The sequence below is a fragment of the Balaenoptera borealis genome, assembly GCF_965194805.1.
Source record: "Balaenoptera borealis genome assembly, chromosome: 5".
NCBI classification, from domain to species: Eukaryota; Metazoa; Chordata; class Mammalia; order Artiodactyla; family Balaenopteridae; genus Balaenoptera; species Balaenoptera borealis.
Genome location: NC_138862.1, coordinates 108,631,938 through 108,648,023, shown reverse-complemented (window position 1 = coordinate 108,648,023; position 16,086 = coordinate 108,631,938). Strand labels below are relative to the sequence as shown.

The 16,086-nt window shown below is 37.7% G+C and overlaps 2 protein-coding genes across 8 annotated transcripts in view; one reads left to right on the top strand and one right to left on the bottom strand.

The window, feature by feature from the left end:
* Window positions 1–14,314, top strand: part of GFM1 (G elongation factor mitochondrial 1) — a 52,589-nt gene extending 38,275 nt beyond the window's left edge. Inside the window, exons 16-24 of one of the 7 annotated variants that reach the window (XM_082394357.1) lie at window positions 2,380–2,540; window positions 3,311–3,364; window positions 3,524–7,897; window positions 8,744–8,865; window positions 9,503–9,626; window positions 9,914–10,031; window positions 11,204–11,233; window positions 13,314–13,404; window positions 14,144–14,314. In XM_082394357.1, the coding sequence (XP_082250483.1) occupies window positions 2,380–2,540; window positions 3,311–3,364; window positions 3,524–3,655 (347 nt within the window). In that variant the 3' untranslated portion in view covers window positions 3,656–7,897; window positions 8,744–8,865; window positions 9,503–9,626; ... (2 more) ...; window positions 13,314–13,404; window positions 14,144–14,314. The remainder of the gene's footprint in view (window positions 1–2,379; window positions 2,541–3,310; window positions 3,365–3,523; window positions 7,898–8,743; window positions 8,866–9,502; window positions 9,627–9,913; window positions 10,032–11,203; window positions 11,234–13,313; window positions 13,405–14,143) is intronic. The other 6 variants (XM_082394355.1, XM_082394354.1, XM_082394358.1 and 3 more) reach the window with 6 other exon arrangements.
* Window positions 7,904–16,086, bottom strand: part of RARRES1 (retinoic acid receptor responder 1) — a 41,757-nt gene continuing 33,574 nt past the window's right edge. The window contains exons 5-6 of the mRNA XM_082394486.1: window positions 8,969–9,031; window positions 7,904–8,889 (exon numbers count right to left, since the gene is read on the bottom strand). Coding sequence (XP_082250612.1) covers window positions 8,740–8,889; window positions 8,969–9,031 — 213 coding nt within the window. The 3' untranslated portion in view covers window positions 7,904–8,739. The remainder of the gene's footprint in view (window positions 8,890–8,968; window positions 9,032–16,086) is intronic.

Genomic DNA, 16,086 nt, shown 5'->3' with positions numbered 1-16,086 from the left:
AAGAGAAATAAAGGCCTACCCAGAGTCATGTTAGCTCATTTTACTCAGCAGTGTCCCTTTTCTGATCTCCTGGGCTTTGAGTTTGAATGCTGGCTCTACTTCATACTTAACTCCGTGGAAATGGCCAAGTCCAGGCTGTTTGGAGATAGTAATGCCAAAGTATTAGATGAGAATGTACTTGAAAACACTTGCACACACATATTTGGGCATAATGAAGGCTAATCCCTCTTCCCTTCACATTACCTTTGACCTAGCACTGTGCAATGCCACCCATTTGCCAGCTTTTGGTCTCAGAGTGGTCATAATAACACTTATTGATCACTTTTGTGCTGTGTATTATGCTGAGTACATGAATTATCATATCTTACCTTCAACAGTGGCCTTATAGTTGAGAAAATTGAGACTCAAGAGTAGTTAATCAAATGGCCCAAGGTTACATGTTAGTTAGTGGTGGAGCTGAGAGTTAAAACCAGAGCCTAGCCCTTGACCACCTCCTCACACAACCTCTTTAGCACCCAGCCTGGTGTTATCAACTTTGTCCCTAGGGGACTGAAATAGAAACATTACCACCTCTACGCACCACTTTGGCTTAAAAGGTCCTGTGATGGTGTGGGTATTTTCACTTGCTTTTTATTCTACTTCAGGAAAAATTGCTTGTAGGACTTGGCTGCCATGTGACTATTAAAAAATGGCAGGATGAATTTAGCTCTGGAATCTTGTCATATGGAATGGGACAGAGAAAAGCATGAATAAGGGCGAGGTGAATCAGAAGGTGGATTTAGGAAGAAAGAGGGAGTTAAAAGGAAAGGAGCAGGGTGAGGGAATATGAAACCGAGAACTGGACAGGCCGTCCTCAACAATTATGTACTATACACTATATACTTGGCCCCTTCTTTCTCTTTAGAATATGAGCGTCTTACACTCTAGCTCTTTTATATTACTGACCTATATTGAAAACACTAGATAATGTGTTACTAAATTTTAATATGTCTGTTCACATCTCTCTTTCTGGGTACCTTCTTCTGCATTAATTGCATTTATTTAGAGCCAAGGAAGCTCTGCTGTTGTGGTAACCCAAGAAGTTAACAAGAAATAGAGCTTCTTCTACAGTCTATCTAGAATTTTTAGTCTACTGCTTTAGCTGTCTACGTAGAATTCTGCAGGCTTAGCTAATGAAACTTAGGAGTCTGCAGAGTTCAGTTATTCCTCTTTTCAGAACAAAATTCACTAATTAGGAGTAATGAGTCAAAGTTAGGTCTGAGCTAAGATATGATTTGAATTAGAAAACATTTCAAAGAAATGCAAGTATATTAAATGGCTGTTCTTATAATTATTGCACTTAAGCTAATAGTGTCTTTAGAACAAGTGCTTTAATGAATATACAAGAATAATTGCTGACTAGATTATTATAAACAAATTGATGCTTGGAAAATTATGATTATTTTAAAACAAAATATTTTCTTTGTCACCTTTTCATGTTATGCTTAAAGTCTTTATTTAAAGATAATTCATCCAGTCTGAGGCTGAAGTATTATTCCACACTATCATGATGTCCAAATTAAATATGAGTGTTTGAAGTTTTTTTATATTCTCTCCGCACTGTTACATTTTCAACCTCAGTCAGCATTTGTCACAGTAAGAAGTGTTCTTGTTATGTACTAAGTGGGATTAAAAAAATAAGTTTTTTTTATTTTAAAAAAACACACATAAAAAACACATTGGGGTTTAGTGCTTAAATGGCCTTTAGCATCTAGGCCGATGTCTTTATTTTGTAGGTGAAGAAACATGACTTGGACAGATTGTGTTTTTCCAAAAGGCATATAACTTATTAGAGGCAGAGCAGAAACTAGAAACTTGGTTTTCTAATTCTCAATTGGGTATTGAAATTGTTTAGCCTAGACATATCTCAGGCATGACTTGATTATTGTCTCCAAGTATAAATAACTGTCTGCCAGGGACCAACAAGAAAGAATTGATTTACCTTGGTCAGAGACTTAACAGATAGTGTCTTTATTCCCGAAGGATTTCAGAAAGAATTAGTAACCCTCAACTGCATAATTTAAATGGGAAGGGACTTGATCGAATGTTGTTTTAAGACCCTTTTATATTACTTCTGCAACCTAATGATTTTTAGGATAAAAATATGGTAATGGACATACTAATATTAGAATTAAGTGTTGTCTTACTGGAAGTTCCATTTAGAAGAGTGACTGCTGCTGCTACTAGAAAAATGAGTCCAGATCAAATATTTTAACCTTATCATTTATGTGTGTACCTTTGGGAGAGCACTTTCTATTTCCCTTTTGTATATGTGGATAGGAAAGAGCTCCAGTTTGTTTAAAGATTAATAAACCAATTTATATTTTTTTTAAACCCTAGCCCTGGCAAATGCCACATTATGTATTCTTGAACCTATTATGTCTGTGGAAGTTGTAGCTCCACATGAATTTCAGGGACCAGTGATTGCAGGAATTAACCGGCGCCATGGAATAATCGCGGGACAAGATGGAATTGAGGACTATTTTACGCTATATGCAGATGTAAGTACTGTTAGTCACTGACAACCTTGCTTTTATTATCCACAGGAGGAAATCAGAGTTAGCTTTTGGTTTTGGAAATTGTAGAGCAAATTGGCACATTTCCATGGCTGAGTGTTGAATTTGTGGCTTATATGTATGTGGTAATTTCGGTACTTTGCTGTTAGAGCATCTCTTTAAGTGCAAAATCTAAAAATAAGATTCATTTCAGGTAGGCCTTTTGTGAGTATGTCATTTTCTTAGATGTATAATTACCTTTCTCATTATAGCTTTGTTTGCATAGCCGTTTTATTATGTTCTAATTTATTGGGATAATATTTAATTCCCTTGCCTGTCCCTTACTTAAATCTCATGGGAGAAAGGGTTTATCACGTTACCTAAGGCCTCTTAGAAGACACTCCTCTTGGCATGTGGCCTATCATTGAGGAGTCCAAGGGAAAGTTGTATTCACATTTTCACAGAAGAAACACTTCTGAGTGCTTGAGCTGTAGCTGCGTGGAGTGGGGATGAGAGGGACAGCTGTTACCGGTGTCCGCTCCGTGAAACTGAAAGATTGGGTTTCTAGTTGTGTCTGTCAAATGAAATTATTTTCAAATAGGGTTTCTACTGTGGTAAAACAAAAACAGGTTTCTCTTTGGCTTTTAATTCTTTTAAACCAGGAGTAGTTAGTAGAAACCTGAGTCTAAAGGAGTTAAATGACTAAGTCTTCTCTATATTTTTCTCAAATATTTTTCAATAAGCAATGCTGAAATATCTACTGTGTATGTTTTCAGGTCCCTCTAAATGAAATGTTTGGTTATTCTACTGAACTTAGGTCATGCACAGAGGTAAGCAAGTGTTTAAATTTTACTTCAGTGTTCTTCAAGAGACCATCCTGCAAAATCATCATTTTTGTGAAATCTTGTCTTTGCATGACTTTACTTGATAGTTGTTTTAAAAAAAAAAAAAATCTGCTTTTTGTTTCTGTTTTTGTGTTAAACCCCCAGGGGAAGGGAGAATATACAATGGAGTACTGCAGATATCAGCCATGTTCACCAGCTACACAAGAAGACCTTATCAATAAGTATTTGGAAGCTACAGGTCAACTTCCTGTAAAAAAAGGAAATGCCAAGAACTAACTTTCCTCACTTTGTTGACTAACTTTAACTGTATCTGCAAGGTTTAGATACGTTAATGGATTCATGGAATAAATTCAGCCTGAAAAGAAGTAATTTTAGAGGCCCTTCCTATTATATTCAGGAGCTTCTGTTATATCATAGTTCATTCTGTGTATATCTCAACTGTTGATTGGTTTTATACCTCAAATAAAATATGATTATTACTGAAATATATTTAATATTTATTTGAGGGAGGAAGAGACTTATTTTTGTTATACTTAATAGGCTTAGAACATGTATAAACGTCCAAATTTTTTCATCATAAGAATTTTCAACATACAGAAAAGCTGAAAAAATAGTACAAAGAACAGCCATATACCTTCCATCTAGACTCAACAATGAACAATTTTGTTAAGTGTTTATTGGATAATAATTTGTTTTGTCATATTTGCTTTATCTGTCTATTGTCCATCTATGTTGCATACTTTCATTCTTCAAGTTGTTTTGCTGTATACTTGAAAGTGAATTGCATATATCATGACATTTCTTGGAGTATCACCTTTTTTGTTTAAGAGTGGATTCCTTTGTGACAACCTGGATAGCTAGCCCTAGAGGGTATCATGCTAAGTGAAATAAGTCAGAGAAAGACAAATACTGTATGATTTTACTTAAATGTGGAGTCTAAAAAACAAAACAAGTGAACAAACATAACAAAATGGAAACAGCCTCACAGATACAGAGAACAAACCAGTAGATGGTGGTCAGAGGGGAGGGAGGAGCAGGAGGAGGAGTGAAATAGGTGAGGGAGATTAAAAGGTACAAAATAAATGAGGCACAGGGATAAAGTGTTTTTTTTTTTTTAAAAATGGATTGGAGAACACTTTTCAGATTTTCTTTGGAATATTAAAATGCTAGCTCAATTTCTAGCTGTTTTATTTAGAGCTGATTGCTTCAATCTGTGGCTTCTGCAGATTTTTAACTGCTTGTTTTTAGGAGTATAAATGTTACTTTTTTGCAGACCTGTGAGGTAAAAAAAAAAAAAAGGCCCTTGCACATGCTATTCTTGTCTATGTTCATTTTAATATTTCTGCAGCTTGGAAATAATAAAATATAACCTACAGGGTTGCTGGCTAGTCTATTTCATCCACCTATTAAATGCTAGTTGAATTAGAGTCTGTTGGAATGTATCATATATTGTATTCATTGAGATTGTGAAAGAACAAATGTTAAGCTAGAGTATGTTGGACATTGCCAGGGAGTTAGTTCTACCATATTGTTCAGAATTGCTTCATCCAAAAACCATCTGATGTGAAAGACATATCGTAGTCCTTTCCCTTAGTGGATAATAGACATGAAATAACTGTTTTAAATTCCTTTGTTTTTCTTGATTTGTAGATTTGGCTCTATAACTTCAGGTTCCTAGAAAAAAAGACCTTTAAAAAATATTGAGCAAATGTTTTCAAGGCATTTGTTAAATGCTTTAAATGCATTATCCATTTTAGTTTTCACAACCCTATGAAACTAGGTACTATTATTATGTCCATTTTGTAATAGAGGAGGCAAAAGCACAGAGAAGGTAAATAACTTATCTAAGACCACACAGCTCATTAACTTTTCAAATTGATAATGCAGTTATGATACTCATCAAACCAAGTGCATTTTCCCATGAATATGTCTGTTGCTACAGTAGCATCAAGCCTGAAAAGTTGTGTTGCTTTGGCATTTCATCAGCATCTCATGCTATTCACACTGACTTTGAATATTGTTCCTGATGAGGAAATACCTTCATAGAATTTAGCACAGTTCCTCTTGCTGTTGCTAACAGTCAGAAATATTAGAACTAAGATGTATAAATTTGGAAGTGATTTTAACTTGTTAAACATTTTGGTTATGAAGATACGGTGCCAGAAGAGAGTCGAGATATCTAATACAACACCAGCATTTCATAGGCAACGACACGGGCCCAGCTGGTGGGAGTAACTAGAATAGGATCACATAGGAACCCATCCAGGACCAGAACCCACATCTTTTGTTAACTCATTAGTTTGGTTAGAGTTGGTAAAGACCACATACCAGCCAAAGTCTGTATAAGGAAAAAATTAATGAGAATATTCATAAATGAGGGTTTCTTTTATACTACTGTTGTAAAGGATGATTGTTGGCTAATTTAAAGACAGTATTATTTGTGTTGGAGAATGGTAGCAGCACTAGGTCTGCTGCAGTATCGCCCTGATTCCCAACCCTGGCAGCACTTTAAAAATTACTTGGGGAGCTTTAAAGAGAAATAGCCAGGCCAACCCCTAGATACTCTGATTCTTTGCATCAAGATCAAAAGTTTTCCAGCTTATTCTAATATACAGGCAAGGTTAAAGACCATTGCAGTATAACCTGTACCTCCAGAACATGAAATGCAGGATTTGTTCAGATGTGCCACATTATTAATATTCTTTGGTGTGATGTTAGTGATTGGGCTATTGGTTCTTAGCTTGGTAAGTTTATCTTTAAAGATGTACAGTCAATTTTCTGTTATTCCTTGCCTCCTTGCTCACTCTTAGTTTTACGTTGTGAAGTCACTAAAATTTAATACTGAAATTTTAGGATTTTTCATATTTTAATACTTTTGAAATCTGGATGAGTCTTAAAATTGATGCCAGTGAAGTGAGGCAGCCGCCAGGTAAGTAGTAAATTGTGACATGTAGGAATATATCCCTTAGTAGAAAACATCTACTTGCATTGCTAAAACTATCCATTTTTGAATTAGAGCTTTAATTGCTGCTTAAAGTGTCTTCAAATAAAACTGTAATACATCGTTGAAATAGTTCATGTTTTCACAGGCAATTTATTGTGAGCATGGATTCATTTATCCTTTCAAATAAGTGCCAGGCAGCATGCTAGTGATTGTAGCACTTTGAAAGTTAGGAAAGGTCACAGAACAGGTCATAGAATTTTCTAGGCTGAGAGAAATCAGTGTGATAAACTCATATGTCATGAAGCACTATCATTCAAGGGCCAATATAGAAACTTTCAGTTGACTTTCAAAAGAACTTAACTTCTAACTATTCATAACTCAGGTAGGAAAAACAAAACTATAAGTAGAATCAAATGGAATGCAGGCAAAATCCTGGTGTTAATTTGTATGTCTTAAAATTTTTGAAAATTCTAAAGAGATTAGGAAAATAAGTGTGATGCTCTCTGTTACTGTCATTGGGTCAGAGTGATTCAGAATTCTTTAGACTCTTAATGAATAAAAGAGGGCTTAGGGAATTTAGAGGTTTTCATTTTATGTCAAGGCAGATGAAGTAATTTTTCTCCTCTGTTAGCTAGTAAAATCAAGTCAGCAATTTTAGAGTTTGTGCTAGAAAAGATGTTCTGATGGTGATATTGAGAAATTTTTAGTTGGTTTAACTTATAGGTTTTGTAAATTTATAAATTAGGTAATTTTTTTTTGTATGTCGTATGTGTAGAATTTGCCTTCATAATCTATTATACCGAAATCTGTTAAAGGGTTACCACCTTAGCTTCCGTACCTGATTGAATTATGGTCACATTTGTGAACCTAATCACTAATTTAAAATGCCTTTACAAGGATGAGAGGACTTTTAGAAAGTTGAGACAAGAAAGCTGAAACCCCTTTCTAGCTCTTAACGTGACACTGAAAGATTAAAAATCACAGGACATTGAATATGCTCTTATAATGCTCTTGGCACATTTTTTTCAAGATATTTAGGGAACTTCAGTTAGAGGAGTTTATTACTTGGTTCTGGCATTGTTTATCACTAGATTGTTTGATATCTTAGGGAAAGTATTTTCTCTGTATTATCAAATATGTGGGAGATCTGATGTTTTCTTTAAATGATTGTTTCCAGTGCTTTGGAAAACTTACAGTCCTTAACTCCAGAGGATGTTGGGAAGATGAATGCAAAGGGGTTGGGGTCTTAAACAGAATAATACATGATCTGCCTCTGCTAAAAAGTAACAGTATAATTCATCTTATTTTTATTTTGTAAGAGTCCATGTCTTAAAATTTTTTCTATTTAGTATAAACCTTTTCAGTTTTCTAATACAGACATAAAGGTAACATTTTGGTATGTTTTAAAAAGGCTGATGCTTCCTAACTAATTACTGATCAAGGAACCCTGCTAAAGGTTTTGAGACATGAATATAAGCATTCCATTAAATACTAATTTTGAGAGGCAAATGCTGGCCACGTTTCCTGGATCAATTCTTCCTGCCTTGGGGAGGTACTCCACAAATCTGATAATGGTACGTATTGTGTTTGTTTTTATAAATTACTTAGGCCAACACTGGGTCCAAGTTGTCCTTATAAATGAAAATTGTAAATACTTTACGTACTTTCAGCTACATCACTGTTCCATTTAATACATGTTTGCAGACACTTGGCTTTATCTCTGAGACACTTTTTATTTGTAAAATTTTTATTAATATATAAATATCCTTTAATTCCAGCTTTGCACAGATTTTGCCTATATAGACAAATCTCTACAAACACATGTAACACATTTTATTTAGAAACAAACATTTATTTAAAAGTAGATATCAAATTTAAAAGGAATACTTGCTCAAAATCATAAAAAATAGTAAAGTTCCTTTTAAACAGGTAATATTTTCCCTACAGTTTGCTTTCACTGAAATATATTATCTTTTTTACATACTAGGTAGAAGCAATTTAACAACAGAATAGTTAGCTACAATATGTTCAAAATATTGGGAAATGCAGATTTATAGATGTGACCATCAATTTTATTTTGTTATGTTTTTTAAATACTTACTGGTCCAGCTGCAGCATACACTAACTGACTTGGTTTTACATTTTAGGGCTGAAACCCTGAGGAACCTGCGGAGTAACTGTTTAGCACTGAGCAGAGTTCAGTATGCATGTGCTCCCAGAGTTAAAAACTAAACCAAACCAATTGAAAAACAAAAATCCCAGTATCTTTTAATTTTTGAGTATTTACTTGTAATCACAGGCTTTCCCAAATTATTAGAATGCCTTATACATTGGCTATTTTACTAGAATAATGATTTAGGTTATTTAGTATAGTCATTTTGCTCAGAATTTGGTATAAACAGATCTTTTTTGCTTTTCAGAAATTACTAAGCTCTGTCGGTGCCACAGCTGATCCCTCTTCAGTTCCAGAGGCTTCTTCTGGTGTCTGTAGCTCTTGACAGTGGTACTTCACCTTCAGTGGTTTGCCGGGGTACCAGACCAAGTGAATATGACAGGGAATCATTTCCTGGGAAATAAGAGTTCTGAAATATTATGATCTGCAAAAACTTCTGGTTTAAACAGTTCTATATACCATTTTGTTTTACCTGTGTTGAGAATTCATGGAGTAGAACAGTATAATCAAAATCAATTGCATCTTCATTTGTTTTCTAGAAGAAGAAAGAAAGAGTTAGTGCGATAGATAGTGTGGGTTTATATTAGCTTAGAATTTGGAAGGCTCGTCTTATATCACCTGCCTCCTCTTTGATGCTAGCCTCATCTCCTTTGGTGGTATCCTGCATTAAGATGTGAAAGCTGTTGATTCTTACTGTTTTGCCACTGTCATGATAATCTAGTAAGGTCTTTCTGTCCCTTTTTCTCTCTAATATTTATGGGTTTTGATGGAGATTAAGGTCTATGAGAATAGGGAGAATCTTTTGACAACCTAAGGAATCTAGATACTGTATATGCACCTCAAGCTGATTTATAGCCCTGATATGCCAGGCAGTAAGACAAGGGGCAGGGCAATCAGGATTTCTAGAAGGACACCATGGGCCAGGTTCTCTGCTAGGCACTTTATACATGTTCTCATGGAATTCTCCTGTCTTGCAAGAATATGTATTATGAGCCTTCTTTTACAGGGAAGGCAACTTGAGGTTACAGCTAGTAGGTGACAAGTGGGGATTCAAACCCAGATCTACTGACTCCACCACCGACATCCTTCATGCTGTACCACACTGCTTCTAAAACCAGCACATTTTATAGGTAAGCAGGCAGTCTCCCTCAGCTCTTTTATTCTCTTGATTTCTATAAATTTTAAGAGTGACTAAACTGATTTCCTGCTTTCTTTTTGACAGTTAACTGTTTTGAGGGGAAAAGGTTGGGGCACAAAAGTGCTTATCCCTTTACTAGTAAAAATGGAAGAGAAGGAATAAAAAAATTAATTTGGATTATGATTTTAATCTACCAGGCTTTCACTGAGACTAAGAATATGCAAAAACAAAAAGGACTTGATATTAAGTTTTGTCTTCCCTTTGCTTACATTGATGAAGACTTTTACAAGCCATGAAATTTCCATCAGGTGGAGGGGGTACTGGAGGGATATGATACAAGAGAGGGCCTGGATCAATCAGAAATTGACTGCTTTTCTGTGGTGCTTTGTATCATTGGGTAGGTTTCCCTTCTGCCTAGCAGTGTACCCATGAATGGTGAAAGTAAATATCCAGAACACAGGCTGCAAAGTCAGAGAATTCATGAGAGAAAATTTAGCATCTTTTATCTAAAGGAACAGTTTCTGGAGGCTCCAGTTATCAGTTGGGCGTTGCTGGGTTTTGGGGGGTGGATTTAGCCTTGTCTGACTCTCATTTGGTGACGATGTTGACCTTGGACTATATTGACACAGCTGGTTGCTGTGCTGTGTAATTTTTGTCTCAGACTTTTGTGCTGCTTGCACTTTTTCCTCAAGGTCTGTTTACCATGTATTTCTACAGTTAAAAAATTGGTCTTATAAAGTGTTTTTTCAGGACAGTGCCTCTTTCTGTTTTTGAAAATAGCATTTCTTAAGGAAATCATGGCAATCTCCAGATTTTAGGCAAAAAGGAAGAAAGGCTTGAAACAAATGATGGCGTTCCAAGTCCATTTGACAAACTTCTGCTCAATACAAAGTGTTACCCATTTTTTAATAATCCAAACAAAAATTTGGATTATAATGCTTGGGCACCCTCGACATTTAATTAAGACCTTCCTCAGTAAGGCTACTGAGACACACCGCATGTTTCTGTTCATAGATTCTTCCTCCAGGGGGAAGCGCCCTTAGACCAAACCAAACCAGGGCTTATTAAAGAGCTGCAGCCCAGACATGGCGCAGCCCAGCCTGGCAAAGTACCCAGGGGGCACTGCCCACACCAAGCAAGGCTCTGCCAGGAAGCCATCATTTTTAATACTCAGAAATAATCTCCTTGGTTTTGTTCAAATCATCACATATGTCAAATCCTTATAGTCCAAATTGATGATTTACTGTCACATTTTTCTGATAACTTAGCACTTTAATCTTCCTAGAGATAGAATGAAGTATTTGGTTTCCTTATACTTACTCGTGACCTACCCTTCCCCTACTGCTCCCCTCCCCACTAAAAAAAAAAAAAAAGGAATGATCCCTAGCAGAACCAGTGTGGTTTTAGTAGAGAATAAGTAGGCTTAGGTTATTAATATATGCTATCAAAAGTTGATTATTTTTAATTGAAGTTTAGTTGATTTACAGTGTTGTTAGTTTCTGGTATACAGCTAAGTGATTCAGTTATACATATCCTTTTTAATATTTTTTCCATTATGGTTTATTACAGGATATTGAATCTAGTTCCCTGTGATATACAGTAGGTCCTTGTTGGTTATTTTATTTTATTTATTTTCTAAATTTATTTATTTATTTTTGACTGCGTTGGGTCTTCGTTGCTGCACTCAGGCTTTCTCCACTTGCGGCGAGCGGGGGCTACTCTCCGTTGCAGTGTACGGGCTTCTCATTGCAGTGGCTTCTCTTGTTGCAAAGCACGGTTTTAGGCGTGTGGGCTTCAGTAGTTGTGGTGCGCAGGCTGTAGAGCACAGGCTCAGTAGTTGTGGCGCACGGGCTTAGTTGCTCCACGGCATGTGGGATCTTCCCGGACCAGGGCTCCAACCCATGTCCCCTGCACTGGCAGGCAGATTCTTAACCACTGCACCACCAGGGAAGTCCATATCTATTTTATATATAGTAGTTTGTATCTGTTAATCCCAAACTCCTAATTTATCCCTCCCCCACCCCCTTTCCCCTTTGGTAACCGTAAGTGTGTTTTCTACGTCTGTGAGTCTACTTCTGTTTCGTAAATAAGTTCATTTGTGCCATATTTTAGATTCCACATATAAGTAATAGCGTATGGTATTTGTCTTTCTCTTTCTGACTTATTTCACTTAGTATGAGAATCTCTAGGTCCATCCATGAAGCTGCAAATGGCAAAATTTCATTCTTTTTTATGGTTGAGTAGTATTCTATTGTGTGCGTATACCACATCTTTATCCATTCATCTGTCGATGGACACATAGGTTGCGTCCAAGTCTTGGCTATTGTGAATAGTGCTGCTGTGAACATTGGGGTGCACGTATCTTTTCGAACTATAGTTTTCTCTGGATATATGCCCAGGAGTGGGATTGCTGGATCATATGGTAACTATTTTTAGTTTTTTAAGGAACCTCCATACTGTTCTCCATAGTGGCTGTACCAATTTACATTCCCACCAACGGTTGTAGGAGGGTTCCTTTTGCTCCACACCCTCTCCAGTATTTGTTATTTGTAGATGTTTTAATGATGCCCATTCTGACCAGTGTGAGGTGGTACCTCATGGTAGTTTTGATTTGCATTTCTCTAATAATTAGCAATGTTGAGCATCTTTTCCTGTTGGCCATCTGTATGTCTTCCTTGGAGAAATGTCTATTTAGGTCTTCTGCCCATTTTTTGATTGGGTTGCCTTTTTTTTTTTGTTTACTTATGGCTGTGTTTGGTCTTTGTTTCTGTGCAAGGGCTTTCTCTAGTTGTGGCAAGCGGGGGCCACTCTTCATTGCGGTGTGCGGGCCTCTCACTATCGCGGCCTCTCTTGTTGCGGGGCACAGGCTCCAGACGCGCAGGCTCAGTAATTGTGGCTCACAGGCCTAGCCGCTCTGCGGCATGTGGGATCTTCCCAGACCAGGGCTCGAACCCGTGTCCCCTGCATTAGCAGGCAGATTCTCAACCCCTGCGCCACCAGGGAAGCCCTGGGTTGTTTTTTTGATATTGAATTGTAGGAGCTGTTTGTACATTTTGGAAATTAAGCCCTTGTTGGTTGCATCGTTTGCAAATATTTTCTACCATTCCGTAGGTTGTCTTTTCGTTTTGTTTATGGTTTCCTTTGTTCTGCAAAAGCTTATAAGTTTGATTAGGTCCCAGTTGTTTATTTTTGCTTTTATTGCTACTGCCTTGGGAGACTGACCTAAGAAAACATTGCTACAATTTATGTCAGAGGATGTTTTGCCTATGTTCTTTTCAAGGAGTTTTATGGTGTCAAGTCAAAAGTAGATTTCTTAGCAGAATAAGGTAGATACGATGGTTTCTGTAATGTACTGTTGGCTGATGGAGGCCTCTAGTTAGGGTGAAGACTTGGGCTGGCTGCCAGTGATGGGCTGCCGGTTAGATAGTTTGGGATGCTGACAGTATCTGGTACTGATGAGATTTGGAACAATGCTGGAACAGTAACAGTTTTACTTTTCTCAGTTCACATTAAAGAAAGGCTAAAGGGTGTCAGGAAAGTCCTTATCCGTTTTTTTTTTTTCTAGCCATCAGATATCTCCCCTGCCCTCGGCTTAGTCCTTATGGTTTGGGAATGACATCTGTTCTTCAGTCCTAAGGCAGTAACTGCCAGTAAGATGGGTCTTATATTTGTATTTCAGCTATTTCTTAGCCTACTCTTCTCTCAGGCTGTGTTCATTTGGGGCTGTGAAGTTTATAAGGCTGCACTGCCTTACACAATTGGATTAAAAGGTGAGTTTATCCCTGAGTGCAGAGATAGTAATTCCCACCCAGAAAGCTTTTGGAAAAAACTATAATCCCTATAGATTCCTGAGCTACCTTGGGCCATGGACACCTCCAGTCAGTCACTCCCTGCTTCTCTGTCTTTGCTTTGTCAGCCCTACTGTCCTGCTTCTAGTCTCCAGGGACTGTCCCTAGACTTTCTGATCGTAGTGACTTTTTTAGAAATTGTTGCTTGTTTTGCTTGTTGTTATGTTGCTTATTTTTCTGAAAGATCACAAGAATCTTTAGTAGCCACCAAATAGCAGAATTTGAAAATCTATGTGGGTATGTGCATGCTTTTATTTAAGAGAACGCTAATCTTGGAAGCTAAGCAGGGTTGGTCCTGGTTAGTAACTTGGATGGGAGGCCGCCTGGTAATATTGGGTGCTGTAGGCTTTTTTAAAAAAAAACTCTAATCTGAAATGCATATCAACCTTAATCCAAATTTCCCAATTGCTTCAGTATTTTAGATTTATGTTAGTTTCGAGGGCTTCATTCAATAAGCTTGTTGACCCTCATTTCATAGCCCTAAGAGAAGAAGTGATTTGCCTTAGGTGACCCAACCAAGTCAGCTGCATCTTCAATTATTACTTATTATTTATCTAAAACCCAGACACCACAGGGTAAAAAAATCTAAAAGTCCTGTTCCCCCTGCATTTTTGTTTTCTTAGCTCTACAATTACATTTGTCCCCACTTTCCCACTTGCAGGGATATTAATGGACAGATGATGGACATCAAAGACAGACTGGCTAGAATGAGCGAGAAACGGGGCTGCTGTTTTCAAACCATAGTACGTCCTGGTGTTTACTTAGGTGATGTGTCATTTATAAATGCAAAAGAAGAATGGAAAACAATGCCATTAAAAGATCCTAAGTTTTTCTCTTGTGTCCCTGTTGCTCTATTCCTATTGAGTTTTCCTCTGACATTCATTAAAATTAGTTCTATTATCTTGACGCCATTTTCTACACTAAACAAAAAATTTCCCCTAACTTCTCAGTTAAAGGAAAAGCCTTCTGTTGAGGATGTGATTGTCTTGGTAGACGAGAGAAACTTTTTACCTGCAGCCAAAGAATCGGTGCTGTGCCCTAACTCCTGGTGTAACAGCAGTCAATTACACGGCTGTTTCTATCAAAGCCACTCCATAGGGGAAAGAAACGTTTATTTCGATAAGTAATGAAACTACATTTCAAACAGTTGTCTGCTTTACAAGTGGCCTTTGAAAGGTACACCAAGCTATTACCGGCATGAATAATGCTGACTGGACGCCAGGCAAATCCTTGTACTCAGAAGATACTCACTGATAACCATCCATGGTGAATCTACTGCTTCAGCCACCCGTGAAGAAAACGATGTTTAGAAATTTGTACTTACGGTTGGCTCAGCCTGCCTCTCTGAGTAGTTGATACTGTTTGTTTACTCTGGAAATGCCCCTCTCTCTCCACATGACATTTGCCTGACAAAGCCCCCCACTCAGCCACCTCCTTGTCCACACCCAACCAGTTGACTGGCCCTTCTCTAAATTTGTGACCACAGACCTTCAGAGGCCTGCAGTGCTGCGTGATGCTCGAATCCACGCACTCCCACCCCCCACCACCCCACCTCCTGTTTCATCCTTACGCTCAGCTGGTGACTTTGCCTCATTTTTCACTGAGAAGACAGAAGCAGTCAGAATAGACCTTCCACAGGCTACCACGTGATACCCACCCTCCTACCAGCATCTGTGCCACACCTGAAAGCCTTCAGGTGAACTCTGTGCCCTTGTCCACAGTCATCTCCTGGATGGATCATATCCTCTCTTTATCTCCTCAAAGATATTAACTCCAACAAGTCTTCCTTCTCTTCCCTACAAGTCCTACTTTGCCCCTCTCTACTGGATTTTTCTCATCAACATATAAATATGCTGTTAAATCGCCCAATCCAAAAATACAACGGAAAACCCTCCTTCAACCCTGTGCTTATGCATCCTCCAGCTCTAGCCCCCTCCCTCCCTTTTACTCCCCTTTATAGCTAAATTCCTTGGAAGACATGGAGTGTCCACTTCCTCTCCCATTCTTTCCTGAACCTATTCTAATCAGGACTTTGCCCACACTGTGCCAGTGAGACAGCTCTTGATAAGCTCTCCATCTCCTTCCAGCTTGCCTAAATCTAATGGTCAATTCTCGGTCCTCATCTTTCTTGACTTTCCAGCAGCATTTGATAGTTAGTCAATTCTCATCCTTGAAACACTTTTTTTTTCTATCTCTAAACCCTCTAAAGTTGGAAGTGTTCCAGGACTCAATCCCTACATAACCTTTCTCTGTTTACACTCATTCTCTCATCTCATCCACTCTTGAGGCTTTAAAAACCATCTATGTGGTGATGACTCCAGCCTAGACATCTCCCCTGAACTTCAGACTCTTATGTCCAGATGACGATACAAATTCTCTACTTGGTTATGGAATTTAGAATGCTCCGACTCAAGCTAATTTCCACCCAAATCCGTTCCTCTGTAGTCTTCCCCAATCAGTAAGTGAAAACTCTATCCTTCCAGTTACTCAGGCCAAAATCATAAGAATCATCCTTGACTTTTCTCATTCTTGGATATATCCATATCTAACCCATCAACAAATACTGTTGGTCTACCTTCAAAATGCAAACACTTCTCACCACAT